The sequence below is a fragment of the Diceros bicornis genome, chromosome 3 (genome assembly GCF_020826845.1).
Source record: "Diceros bicornis minor isolate mBicDic1 chromosome 3, mDicBic1.mat.cur, whole genome shotgun sequence".
Classification (NCBI taxonomy): domain Eukaryota; kingdom Metazoa; phylum Chordata; class Mammalia; order Perissodactyla; family Rhinocerotidae; genus Diceros; species Diceros bicornis.
The window spans coordinates 30,188,969-30,203,636 of record NC_080742.1 but is presented as its reverse complement, the minus strand read 5'-3'; the positions used below and the strand labels follow the sequence as shown (position 1 = coordinate 30,203,636).

Below are 14,668 nucleotides of genomic sequence, written 5' to 3'. Positions count from 1 at the left end.
AATATTTACTCTAGTGCAAGTCACATCTTGTAAGCTTGCTCAGTTTGGGGGATTCCCATTTAATTTGTAAAACATTTTTTGGTTAATGAGTGCAAAGATATTAACTCATAGATCCACATTGCCAGGTGTATGTAGATAGAAGCTGAAACTAGATTAATAGAAACTCTAAAGATGAACTGGAAGAAGATGAACTATGAACTCTCTTATTAACGTTCTGTTTAAGGCTATAAGGAATAAAGTGATTTAGTAAATCAAAGATGTTGACTTTGCATTCCCTTGTCAGATTATGATAGCCTTAAACTTAACAGTAGGAACACAAAGGGGTTTCCCTACTTGAAAGTTATTGTTGGTTTGACGTTACTGTGCGTTTCCACTTTTCAGCAATAGCTGGTGGGAGAGAGTTTGTTTCATTGAGGGTTTTAGGAGAACATACCTCTGAGCATTGGATTCGACCTCTAAATTAGTTAAACTGTGTATCTTTGTATTATTTTTAAATACTTCTCCTTGTCTCCTCTCTTCCTCTTACCCACTGAGTCGTTTCCTATTCTGGGTTCTGTATTCCTGTTTGCGATGGGCTTGTCTGTCTGTCTTCTTCCTTTCTCTACTTTTTCTCCGTAAATGTTTCTGCAGTCAGACCAGGAACCTCAAATAGGAATCCTGAGAGGAAGCTGTGTGGCTCCTTGGGAGAGAATAGGAGGAGCCCTTGGGGGCTCCTTAGTCTGCTCTGCTGCTGTTAATTACTTTTGCCCAGCGGATATGCTCATAGAGGAACCATTTAAGCCGGTGAATTGTCTCCCAGCAAGCTAGAACGGGTGCAGTCACCTAGAGGAAAGTACTACTGCTTATATGCTTGAGTTTAATTCATTTTTGTGTAATATATAAGACATATTTGAGGTCTGATATTGGTGTTTCAAAATCATTTAATCGTTTCAAAATATTTACAGATATCTTAGGACTATTTTTTGTTGCAGGTAATAAAAACCCAACTCAAACTGGGTAAGCACAAAAGTGCCTGGTAAGCACTGTCTCACATAATAAATCCAGGGGTAGGTTGAGCACAAGTGGATCCAATGCTTAAACAGTGTCGCCCGGAATCTCTTGCCATCATCTCTCTCTTCTGGCTCCCTTCCCCGTCAGCTGCATTCCATGGTAGGCTCCTAAAGTGGTAGCAAAAATGGCCATCAGCAACTGCAGGCTTATATGTTGCCAGTTTCGTTAATTCCAGAATAAAGAGAGCTCTACTCTCCCAGAAGTTCTAGTAAAATTCCTGGGACCGATTCACATGGTCCTGCCTATCCCTGAATCAATCATTGTCACTCTGTTTGTTCAGGGTAGGTTATATACCCTCCTGTGCCCATGCCCTCAAAACCATATTGCCTGAGTATGGGGTAGGAATGGCCCCTCAACAAAAAATGAGGATATGGTTTCCAGAGGAGGTAACGGGTGTTGGAAAGGCAGACACCACAGATATCTACTGTAATAGGATGTGGAAGAATTTACTCTGTTGTGACACATAAAGTTTCATGTAGTGTTTATAGAATTTATTTGGAATTAATACATAGCCATATATCATTTCTTATAGTATTTACATGTCAGTCTTCTCTCCCTCAACTAGATAGTAAAGCTCTTAAAGATAATACCTATCTTAGATCTGTTGAAATCTCTAAAACTGAGTACAGTGCCTGCACAGGGTAGATACTGATAAATGTTTATGGACACTGCTGAAATGGCGATTTATTTCTAGCAGCGTGCTCATTATTGTTGGTGGCAAATATATCTGGAGTTACACCATTCACTGTTGGTTGAGAACAAGTGCACGCACAGTCCATATTTTTTTTTTTTTTTTTTTTGTGAGACCAGCCCTGTGCTAACATCTGCCAATCCTCCTCTTTTTCTGCTGAGGAAGACCGGCCTTGGGCTAACATCCGTGCCCATCTTCCTCCACTTATATGGGACGCCGCCACAGCATGGCTTGCCAAGCAGTGCGTTGGTGCGTGCCCAGGATCCCAACCGGCGAACCCCCGGCTGCCGCAGCGGAAGCGCGCGCACTTAACCGCTTGCGCCACCGGGCCGGCCCCCGCACAGTCCATATTTAATGAACGAAAGGACAACACCCTGGCCAGTATCCGGTAGCATAAGGCTAGTGGGATGTGTGAACATAAATTTCGTGCATGCAAGCTATAGCCACAGAATGTGCTTCGTGGACTATAGAGGAAGAGATTAGGGATAAAAAAAAAATTTTTTTTCTCAATTCCAAGACTGGCTATAGTTCAAATAAAATGTTGTTTAGTACCCTTTGGCGGCTGTGCTAGACGTCTCTCAGCCCTTGAACTGTTTGATGTCCAAACGTTCAAGAGTATGAGAAAAAAATGACAGGAAAAATCCTCATAGAACTTCCTGTGACAGGTCAAAGTTTAATCACAGCAAATAATGCAGATTTCCCTTTTATTATAGCCACAATAGAAAGGCAGGGCTTGTGTTTACAAAGCATGTTGTTTGGGAGACCTTTGTAAATTGTAATCTTTGGAAATCCCAAACCTATTGGATGTAATCCCATCCATTAGATGAAGGCAACTTGCCTATGCAATAGATCCAGAATAGCAAGTTAAATGGAGAACGTGAACAGGAAGCAGTCATTAAGAATTACAATGGGTAGGATGCAGAGTTAATTCACGGAGATATTTTGTTATGAGATAATTACATCACTGGGACAGCTGGAAAGCTGAGTGCTGTGCTGGACCGCAGTGCTTGCTCTCTGCCCTGCAGCTGGGGGGTCAGGACAATAGAGACAGCAAGAGAACTTACTTTATGGGATAGTTAGGGGCTTGGCTAACTTAATTGTGAAATGATAACGACCTATCCGCCTTTTTTGGATTGCATTTTGCACAGCTAAACTGGATTCATGGACTTGGTAAATGCTGAGAACCACTTTCCACTTCTACTTTTGAACATTCTCTTGGATCACATTAAGCTAAGCTCTAATGGATAAATATTGAATGGTAGTTTTCATTTCCTCTAAAAGTCATCTGAGCTATTTTGTTCATGTTCAACACAATGTGATTATATTTCTCTTATGGAACCGCAGTCACGCAATCGTTGAAATGGTATTTTTGTCAATTTACTGAAGAGCAAAAAAAAAAAGTTTTAAGATGTTGGTCAACACAAGGAATCGTACAGTGGAAGTTATTTTCCAGTGTTTATGTTCAAATGTTCAGACCTGTCTGGCTCTTTTGTTTTGCAAGTGTAGGGGTTATAGACAGCCCGGGCACATTCCTCATTGATTTCTATAAATATATTACGGATTGTTTACCTCCTGCCAAATACCAGGGGTTTCACTTATTGTTTAGCTCAGTTGCTTTATGTGAGACTTATTTGTTACATTAAAGCGTCTATCTTCTCTTTATTGCCCACCACAGTGACTATTATTTGGTTTGGGCTAATTCCAAAGGGAGTCATTGTAGACAAAAAAGCATCATAAATATTATGTTCTAAAATTCCTAAGATTAATATTTATAACTGTTGGTTCAAATGTATTTCCTCCCCATTATGACTAATATAACTTAATTTTTACTATGATGATGTTTACCAAACAATTAAGTGAGACAAAATTTCATATTTTAGTGTAGAGCAATATTTCCCAAAATGTCTTCTATGGAGTCCTGGGTCAAGAGGATGTTGATGGCCGGCATTGGAGCCCAAAAGAGGGGCATCCTGCAGGTCCTCCTAGGACTTGTACTTCCCCTGATGTCACTTGTGAATTTCTAAGGAGAATGTAATATGCTGTGTTTCCCAAGTGAAATTAGTAATGGCATCTTAAAAAAATAAGAATTATTATCTCCTTGAACCAGCATGAGCCGCTTCTACCTAACACCATTCTTTTTGTAGCCCAGGAGAGTATATAATTATATACATTAAAATTTATACAAGACTGTCCTGCTCTATGCACTGTCACACGTGTCTCTTTAAAATTCCACTTTTTAAAATTGCCAATTAAAATTAGTGGCTTTTCTCCAAGGCTCATCACTTGGGGCAATTATCAGTGGCTTCAGTGAGATTGCCTTTGCACGTCTTGTGTCTGGAGTCCGCTTGCTGCAGGTGGCATCAGTGAGTCTTAATATTTTGAAGAGAGTGATGAACTTTGAGGAAAATAACTTGAGTGGGTTAGATGTTATTCTTAAATTGTGTCACACAAAGAGTGTTTGAAAACGTTTTCGGTGAGATGAAGCAACATAGCATACTGCCAGGGCTGTTAGGTAACTAACAACGGTTTGGGAGCAGCAGGTGACCCTTTGGTTCAGCAGTGTGTTATGATCATTTCATTCTCCAGTTATGTCCCTGTCAAAAATTTTTTTTTCTTGTGGAAATTACTAAAATGTCTTATATTGCAAACTGTAAGTGCAGCAAGAACTGGAATTACTAAAATCATTATTGACCCGAGGCAGTGACCAACAATGTGTTTTTTCATTAAGGAAATGTATTAATTATAACGGAAGACATTTTTAAAGTAACGTTTAAGAAGCACAACTGTAATGGTGCAGTTCCCATGTTTGTATTTGATTTTAGTACATGGCATTTTTGATTCATTGCTGTTGTATTTTATTACAAAAATAGAAGCAGCAGATATAAAGCAGCTTGGTGATTGTGGAACTCCTTTTTCTGCTTCAAAAGGAAGAAAAAAAGTGAAGCTGTCAAGTATATGGGTTTAATGGAAAAAAAAGAAGATGGTTCAAAGGAGCCTGTGAATAAATGGTAGTTACCTCAAATTACCAAATCAAAAGAGTTGTTTTGATAAAATTCCCAGGTGTCAAATCCATGCATGAGAGCAATCATAGTTTTCATAGTATGGCACTCATGTGATTTATGGCACTGTCTTTAATAATCTAGTAATTAAAAGTTTTTACTTTATGAATAATCTTCTAGAATAAGTCACATTAGTGACATTAGAAGACTTTAGAATTTCAAAAAATTAAGTTTAGAAGTAGATGATATTTGGAAGTAGATAAAAGTGAGGAAGAAATTCAGTTGATCTTAATTGGTTTTAATGGAGTTGTAGAACTCACCCCAAACTGCCCATAATTAAAAAGTAGTTTGGATCTGGCTGTGAAGGACGTGTGGTTGTTGGTGTTGTTCACCCCACCAGATTTAACTTAATTATAGTGTTGTTTAGCTTCTTTTAAAGTTTAGTTTAGATTCACAGAGAAGTACCAAATGTTGTGGGGCCCATTTAGCCCAGAAATGCAGCAGGGTGGTATGGTGAACCAGCTAAGCATTAAAAATTTAACAGAGGAAATATACAAAGTGGATAATTGAGAGTCAACCCCACATTTTAGTAATTGGGTTATATGCACATTATAGTTAGTTTCTTTGAAGGAAATGTTTATTCAGTTTTTAAAAATGAAAGAAAATAATGTGAATAGTATTTTATTAGCCTTTTCTTAGTATTTATAATACATTCTTGTCAAGAAGTTTATTTACAGCTTGTTTATAGATGGTTTGTGTAATTCTTCAAACATTTGTTGAGCATCTCATGTGCCAGGTAGTGTGCTGTGTATGGTTGAAACTAAAGGAAAATGTGTCTTTGGGCTTGAAAATTCTTTTCACTACTGAAGGCTTTGTTGTTAAAACTGAAATTTTGAATTAGTTGTAGGATTTTATGGAAGAAATTGGATTCACTCATCCAAACTTTGTTAATCTGTCTTTATCATTTAAGGTTGGTATAGTTTACCATTGCACTTTCAAACCTTCCCTCCCAAAAAATGTTAAAATTTCACAGTTTTGGTTAGCTTGATACTTGGAATTTTAAAACTAAGAATTTATGCCCTTTCCAGGGACATGATTTGATTCACCAGGATGAGAAGTCTCTTTTAGAAATAAACCAAATTTCTCCATATTCCATTATACTTATTTTCACAAGCATGATTGTAACACCTTAAATTCCAAGAAAATCTTCATTGCAGAGTCCAACATCTGCAAAGAATGCTTAATTTGTCTCTTTAATAATTCTTGAAATGTGAGCTAAGAAGAACCGTATTTTTCTTAGACTGCAGTTTTTAAAACCATCTCCATCGGCAAGTTCTTTCTAAGTTCTTAACTGAGGAAACTCTCCAAGCAGATGTTCTCTCTCATGCTCCAGTTGTGTTGCTTTCTCTTTGCTACTGTGGGTTTTGTCACCACTTAACCAGGTGCTACTCTCCTGAACTTTCATATTCATATTAAAGTATCAGATCCCATTAGGTATCCTTACATATTATCACGGAAATGATCAGCACTGATTCATCTTTTTTTCCCCTATTATGTGATCAAATTGAGGGATGTGTATGAGACATACGGGTTACCTTTTTGCTTATTGCCACCTACTTAATATCTCTTTCCTTTTTCTTTTAGGTTGTTTGATGTGTGCACAGTGTCACGAACAGACAGAGAAACCAAACTAACATTAGTGTTTGAACATGTTGATCAAGACTTGACCACTTATTTGGATAAAGTTCCAGAGCCTGGAGTGCCCACTGAAACCATAAAGGTACAAGAATCGTCTTTCTGCCTGATCAAACAGTCACGCTATTGTAGTCTACTAAGCAGTGGCGTTCCTTCCTTATGAAAACTGCCACATTTAGAGCTTTTGGAACTTAATGTATAGTTAAATATATCTAACTAAGTGTAATGTTTTCAGAATGTGATATAGTCTGGTTCATTAATTTTAGGGCTCAGTGGAAAAACCCTTTAGTTCTAATACATAGGAAAATTATCAAAAACTATTTTCTTGTACCTTATCTGGCCCTAACCTAAGAAAGTATAGTGTAGCTCAGTCTAATAGCTCAGTCTTTTTCCGATGGTTCACGAACTCTGAGGGATATGATCTGAAACATCATGCATGAGCACATTGAATATTATAATTGTATACTGGCTCCAGGATATACCTATGCTATGTCAATCTGAAATACTGGTTGTTAGGCTCTTCTTTCTCCATTTTTTCTCTCATTCATAGAACATTTATAGGAAGCCTAAGTGCCAGGTACCGCTCCAAGTTTTTGGGATTCAAAGATGACTTAAGACTCTTTAGAGGTCAGCAAGCTAGATACAGTGTATTGACTAGAAGTCCTCTCTTCCTTTAAGTCTAATGGGACAAGCTACTTGTCAAGTTTTGTTGGTTGTACTTCTGTTCTGCTTAATTGGACTTCCCAGCAGATCTTTTAGATCTATGCACCTCACATGCAGGTCTTCAGGAAGACCCTTTTGTTTATGTGAATTAGGTGACTTCACAGTTCCTAAATGAAAATAGTTTATCTTCTGAACAGAGTAAGAAATGTCTTTTAGTGATGGTTAGGTCGTGTTCCGAGATACAGATAATTTAGAATTGGACATATTGAATGATTCATTCCTTTGGTTTTAGACTGTTAAAGGGTTTATGTTCTCCCACCTGGCTTTCATAAGAGAATATGATGCTCAGTAGTAGTCTCATTTCTTCTTGAGCAGTTTCAAGAACACAAGGCCCTTTAAATGTAGGTATTCCTAATTACCTCTTGTTGGTTCTCTTCTCTTCTATCTCTGCACCCTCTTTCCTCTCAGATTCTTTTCCAATTCTGTGGCTTCAGTCTCTCCTTTATAAGTTTGTCCAAAACTCTATGTTTGGCACGCAGTGCAGGGCATAGCCCCTTTTCATGTACTCTCTTTTCTGGCCAAATTTTACTAATCCCCATTCTCTTAGTGTGTTTCATATTTTCCAACCTCTGTGGCCCCCTTCTCATGCCATTTATTTTGCTCCCCATAACCTCACCAATAACTATCTGCCTAAATTTTTCCAGGCCCACCTCAGATATCATTTGATCACCTTTCACAGCTGGATATAATCTCATTTGTCTTACAGCACTTGTTCTGCATATCTCTACCTCTTTATCACGTTTTCTACCTTTCAATTGTGATTATTTATGTCCATATCTTACCTTTTCATGCAGCTTTGTACCCTGACAGTCCCTACACAATGATTTATACACATAGGTACTCAATAAATAAAACATATTGCCAACCTTTCTTCAGATATAATTATTTCAAAATTGTTTTTCAGTGACTTCCAACAGCTTAAACATATACTGTCAAAATAATGACCAGGTTCTTCTGATACAGTTCTAAGTTCAAAATTACCATTTTGGGGGGGTCATTTTTTTTTGAGCAGCGAGACAAGGTAACCATATATTTATATCATACATAGATAGTATACCACCTACATAGATCTTTTGAGCTTCACATTAAATTCTCCTAGGATGTTACAGGCTGCTGAGGGGAATTGTTTGCAAAAGTATCTGTGTAGTTAAAATGATTGATAAGCCAGAGTAGTGCCCTGTGCTAAGGCTTGATCAGGCAGGAGTAGAAATGAAGTGGGTTGGGGGGAATTCTCAAGGGTGGAGGAGTAAGCAGGGTAAGATGAGGAACAGGGAGAGAGATGGTCACCAAAGTGAGGTAAAGGAGAGACAGGAGTTGGGGAGTGCCTGAGCTGGGGATGATGGAGTCATGGTGCTTGTTACCAGAAGCTTTTGACAAGGTGATTTATTAAAAGTTAAAAGTATTTCTGAGGTTTCATCTGTCTCCAGGAAAAGGGAATATTACTTCATTCTGTGTTGAACAGGAGATTCTTCCTGATGCTGTTAAATTTCTTCAGCCATCAGTGGCAGCACCCCCAATGATCCTATAGGGACCAGATTGGCTGGTAGGGGTAGAGGTGGGGACGAGGGGTTCTGGTTATTTAAGGTTTGTGGTTCATGGTGTATTGATGTTTTCATAGTAAAATAAAACTATGGTCAACTGAAATATTGCAGGCAATTAATTTGATGTTAATGGTTAATTGAACATTTTTTGCTAACTTAAAGGCTCATCACGAAACCCTTTTTGTCTTCATCCTTAATTTTTTTTAAATTTTCTGAACTATTCTAATCCAGTTTTCTTCCTTATTAAATATAAGATTTTTTTAAATCATTTGAGTGTGATCCTTAAGGTCATTATTTAAAACATGAATAATAACTTAAAAGCATTACAAAACCATCAAATGTATAGTTTTAGGCTGAGTATATAATTGACCCAAATTTATTTTTAATAAACACTTAAATCTTCTGTTTCTGTGATTGGCTTCTTTTTAAGAATTGATTTGCAGGATGAACATCTGCTAAGTAGGAGGTTCCGGCTAGTTGAGGTTCTGGCTAATTGAATTTTTCAAGCATGCAGCCAGAGAACAGAAATATTTCATTGTTGTATAGGCTCCTTTATGAGTTGTCTCCGTAACTAGATCAAGAGAATATTGTTATTATGAACAACCTATTGGAAACACAGAATTGGATCCTTTATGTAGAATGTTTTGGTGTAATACGAGTTTTTCTGAATAAACTTGTGCAAATATTTATTGCATATTTGCAGGGAGAATTTTGTGCTGGGCGTTTTGGGGACACAAAACTGAATTAGTCATGAAGCTGCTCTCAAGAACCTTAGAATATAGGAGAAGAGATAAAGTACACACAGAAGCATGTGGTACACATTCGCTATGGTTATTTAAATGGTTTAGGGGATGTTTTCTAGTAAAAAAAAAACAAAAACATTTATGAATAAGCACAATCTATAGCTGATTCTTTGCTTTATGGTATCAAAGTATTTTCTGAAGTGTTCTTCAAAATCATAGATATTAGTATTGACATTGCCTTGCATGTATCAGAACATGCCATGTTGCAAAATAATTATAAATATGTAAAATATTTTAACATGAAATAGATAGAAAATAGAAAATCAAGAAAAGACCTCATATAAGATCATTTAGGCTAAGGGAATTTTGTGACACTGTGACACTGATCACCTGTTAGGCCACTTAGATTCAGGATATTGAAGTGCATGTTCAGGACATAAATTGCGTTAGGTGGGCAGTACTTGGAAGAAACTGAGATGCTCCATGATCTCTGACTAGGTATTATAGGGGTAAAATCTTTTAGTTTAGTGCCATTTTTCATCAACGTATTTGTTAGAAAAAAGCCCATGATGGGCTTCTTTTCCCAGTTTACACAGATCACATAAAAAATTTTCAAATGCATTTAAATACCATTTGTTTTTAAAAAATAAAAAAGGCAGAAAACCACCCCTGAAGCCCTAAATATTTGTGAGGGTTGATAGTTGGGTGAACTCATTGGGGAAATCCTATAATTATTGCATGGTGTTCATGTCAGACTTTTAAAAAGTAGGTTAAGAGTATAGGCCTGAACTGAAAATTGTCATTGAGAGGCTCATGAGAATAAAATAAAATCATAGGTGATTCTTTCCAACATTTTTAAATACAACCTTATTCTTAAAAAAAATAAGTAAACATATATATACATCTTATCCATACTTCATCTTGAGGTTTTCTTCACCTTCTTTAATCTCTTTTCTTGATGTCCTAAAGGACATCTATTTTTGTTGATGGTGACATTCAATTAAAGGAGACTGTTGACTGCTATACTGTGAAGTCAACAAATACTCAAATTTTTCCTCATAGGCTTATCATTGCCATACCTTGCTTTCCTCTTTCGAATTCAGAATGATATCTTTTGATCTACTTAATTATGGAGGAATTCAGTGCCATCTTTATTAATTTTTGTTTGAGATTTGTTACTGTCTTCTCGGACTTACACACTTAAACTTATGAGGCAATAATTAACAACTTAATAATTGTCTTATTTTTTTCTTTTAGAGTTCATGGTAAATTTAGAGTATCTGGGCTTATATAGCCCACCTTTATGGGGGCTTTATGAGAAAAAAAGGGTTTCTAGATTGTTACTTTTTTTCTTTCATGCCTTTATCTGCTACTCTCTGGTAAGGGATCAGAAAGAACTGTAAATAAAATCCCTCACCTTGTACGTTAGTAATTTGTAACTTTTACGCAGAGAAAGAACTATATGGCAGGATATGTATGGTGAGAGACTCCTATGTAAAATCTTCTGCTTTACAGGCTTTCAAAATGTAATGCCGCCTTTTACCGTGTTATTCATTTGTTGCTTAGGCTTGCCTGTATAGTACATTATCTCTCCTAGTATGTGACCTGATTTCTCAGCTATCTCATAAACTCTTTGAGAACCCTAGTATCATTTTTTGGACATTCTATGCATGTAACATGTTTGATGAAATTGGCAATATAATTTCACAAGTAGAAATTTGAGGCACTGAAGGGTTACTCAGAAGATCAGTTGCCTCTCCAAAATAGGACAGGGTTCTTTTAGCTCGACACCATATGGCGTCTTTGGATGACTCAATCTTGGAATAAAAATTATACTTTATTTATGTATCTCTATGATAAGTGAATTCTATAGGGCTTGAGAGGGCCAAAAAAGCTCAAGGTTTCTGTGTCTGTATGGGTCATTTTCTCTATGAATTAGATTTCATTTTATCTTCAGTTGTATGTTTTTTTAGAGATTTCTGCTGGTTGTAATATTTTCACAAGGAGATAAAATATACTATTAGGTTTATTTTACAAAATCCAGACTTCAGAGACTGACACACACTCTTAATAGCACCTGTTTTCTGCCTCTGGGAAATATCTGTTTTCATGAATAATATCTGCTTGCAGTAAACAGTGGCTCTGGTGTCAGTATGGGATGCCCAGGGCTGATTCATCTTTCTCCATCTGACATAATGCAAAGTGACTGACTGGTCCCCTGTACTGCAGATGAGGAAAGTCTCCCAGAGCCTTCTCTCCTCTTACCCCTAAAGGAATCAAACCATGGGCCCTCTCAGGCTCCTGGTGGTCCCCACTTTGCCTGAATTATGAGCAGGTGATTTGTCTCATCTTTGCAGGACACAGAGCAAATTAACATGAAAATATCGCTTCTCAGAAAACAAGGCAGGCTTGAATGCCCTGTCGCTGCTGGTCATTAGCCATCTGCCACCGACACTCATACTCTGTTTATCACATTTGAAATTCAGAGCAGATGTTGCATAATAAGGTGATCCCCCAAACAAGGCAAGAAATTCAAAGAACAAATACTCCACAATAACGATAAGGATCCTGGAAGGAAATTTTTTTCAATCTAATATCATGGTTAGAGTAATTGAATAGATCATGTTTTTTAAAACGCGCACACGCACGCACACACGTCTCTCCTGGTGTTTAATGCAAGCTGCTTTTCATAGTAACATGGAATAATTTTATAAGAAAATGCATGTGTGAAAGAGGCCTGAGAGGATTGTTTAATGAAATTAATTTTAATAAGCAAGGTGGAATGTTGTAATAACACTAGTTTTGGTGCAAAGGACCTCAAAGGTCAGTCATGCCAGTGGTGATTTTTACTTTAAGCTGAGCCTTGACTTAAAGCAATTTGACTTAAAACAGTTCACTCCTATGTAGTACAGTTGGATCTTTCAGGGCTCGTTGCATGATGGTGTGGTTTCCCAGGCAGTTAATTTTCTTCTTGGTACTCAAGCTCATCCTATGTTCCCTATACCCTTTCCCTCTACTGCCTCCTCCCAGCAACTACCCCACCACCACCACTCTCACCACCCTCTTCCCCCACACTCGTAGCTTACCTAGGCTCTGCATAGCTCTGCCCCAGCTTCCTCTTCAGTCCCTGGCTTTTGGCTCTCTCCCGTGCGAGTCCTAAGGGTCTTTCATTATAATTTCACTACCCTTCCACATTAATGTAGCAATTTGATAGGATTGGTTATTGTAATGTTTTACCGAATCAATTTGTGCACATTCTAGGCCTATAATGTCTTTTAAAAAGTGCATCATTCATAGTATATTAACTATTGTGCTTAGAGGCGTTCTATTTTTTAAAAAAACAGGCATCTGAACTTGCATCGGAATGTAACCTATATTATAGTTTTTCTCTTTGAAAAGTCAGCTTTTAATATAGTCTTTTTGACTCAGAAGAAATGTTTTCTCCACACAAACCACACTCTTACCCACACCCTTACCTGTGTATGTGCTCCCCACACACATATACCCAGAATTTGGGGAGATTTTTTTTACAAGGAACCTCAGATATATCACTAAGCGAAAGTGAAGTGGCCAGTCTGAGAGTAGATAGAGGGTTAAATCAGAGTAGCGCCGGCAGTTGGCCATTTATTCCTAAAGGAGAGATGATTGGAAGGAAGTGAGTCAACTCTGAGTTACCCAAATTTAGGGGGAATGTAGAGTGTGTGAGCTGCAACTGTGGTAACTTTCAATGACTCAAGGACTTCTTCAGGGAGAACATTTTTAGATATTCTAGATTTTGAGGACTCTCTCAGAAACAAATCCTTAAACAATTTCCCAAGCCCTTGTAAGCTGCTGAAAATACCAGGAGAAAGAGGATAGAATTATGCAAATATGTGATTATCTATAAGTATGTAATAAGCTATAAGAGAGTTATTTGGTGGTTTGTTTTATTTCCCTAATAGGAAATACGGGTTAAAAAAAAAAGCTAGTGTCTTTCTAAAGGTACTATAAGACCAACTCACTAAAATAAATACTAAGTAAAATAAGCAAATGACACTTTGATCAAGCTTAATAAGTTAATAACTTGGTAGGTTGGAATCTCTTTAGAAAATGCTTCCTCACCGTAGGCATTGAATCTATTTATAGAGCCCATTAAAAAGTTGCAGGCAGTGTATACCCAGTCTGTGTCACCATGGTGACAGAGAGCAGAGTGATTCTCTGCATAGAAGAGGGATATTCCTCACCTAAGTTTGGTGTGGGCCTAAGCTCCCTGGTTTCAGTCTCCTTTCTGGCTCTTTTCCTCTAAATGTTGGAACATCCAAGGCTTCACTCTCAGCCCTTTTCTCTTCCCTGTCTACATTTTCTGGCCAGGTGACGTCATTCAGTCCAGAATCTTCAGATATCATTTATTCTTCAACGTGACCTCTCCCTTTTGCTCTAAATGCATTATAGCCAACCAGCCATTTGAGATCTTATCACCAAAACATTGCCCGAGAATCCTCTCTCCAACTCAAATCTTCCCCACCTGCCCAGCTGTTTCAGCCTCAAACCTCAGCATCATTCTTGGTCTCTTGCCTTCCTTTACAATCTTCATCTAACCCATTAGCAAGTATTTTTGGTTTTATCCCTGAAAGATATCGCCAAACCAACTTCTTCTCAATGTCCGTGTTGCTGAAGCTCTAGTCCAACCCATCAACCAGATGGGTTAACTCAACATGCTGCTTCCACTCCTGCCGCTTTGTAGATCATCCTCTGCATAACAACCAGAGGGACCTTATCAAAACAAAGTATTACTCCCCTACTAAAAACGTTTCTCCAGTGGTTTCCTATGACATGTAGAATGAAATCAAAAGCCCTGCGTGATCTAGTGCTCTTCCTGCCTACCTCCCCCAAACTCTGATCCGCTTCCACCCTTCACCTGGGTCACTGTTCTCCAGTCACGCTTGCCTTCTTTCTGTTCTTCCAACATGCTTCCTGCTCAGAATGTGTGTACTTAACTGTTCGTTCTGTTTGGAACGTTCCACACCTCTCGCTCCCAAGCCCCACAAGTAGGATGCCTATTTCTCATCATTCGAGTCTCGACTCGTGTCATATCCTCACGATTCCTTCTCTGACCACCTCAGCTCAAGCTCCACATCTGGTTATGGTTTACCACATTGTCCTATTTTATTTTCTTCGTAAAACTTAGCTGAAATTATCTCATTCATCTTTTTATGCTACCTGTTCTAAGAGCTTTGAAGTTAGGAC

The 14,668-nt window shown here is 37.8% G+C and overlaps 1 protein-coding gene across 4 annotated transcripts in view; it reads left to right on the top strand.

Annotated features, from left to right (window-relative positions):
• Nucleotides 1–14,668, top strand: part of CDK6 (cyclin dependent kinase 6) — a 231,180-nt gene that overhangs the window by 58,801 nt on the left and 157,711 nt on the right. For all 4 annotated transcript variants that reach the window (XM_058525559.1, XM_058525575.1, XM_058525566.1 and 1 more), the window contains exon 3: nucleotides 6,385–6,520. In XM_058525559.1, the coding sequence (XP_058381542.1) occupies nucleotides 6,385–6,520 (136 nt within the window). The remainder of the gene's footprint in view (nucleotides 1–6,384; nucleotides 6,521–14,668) is intronic.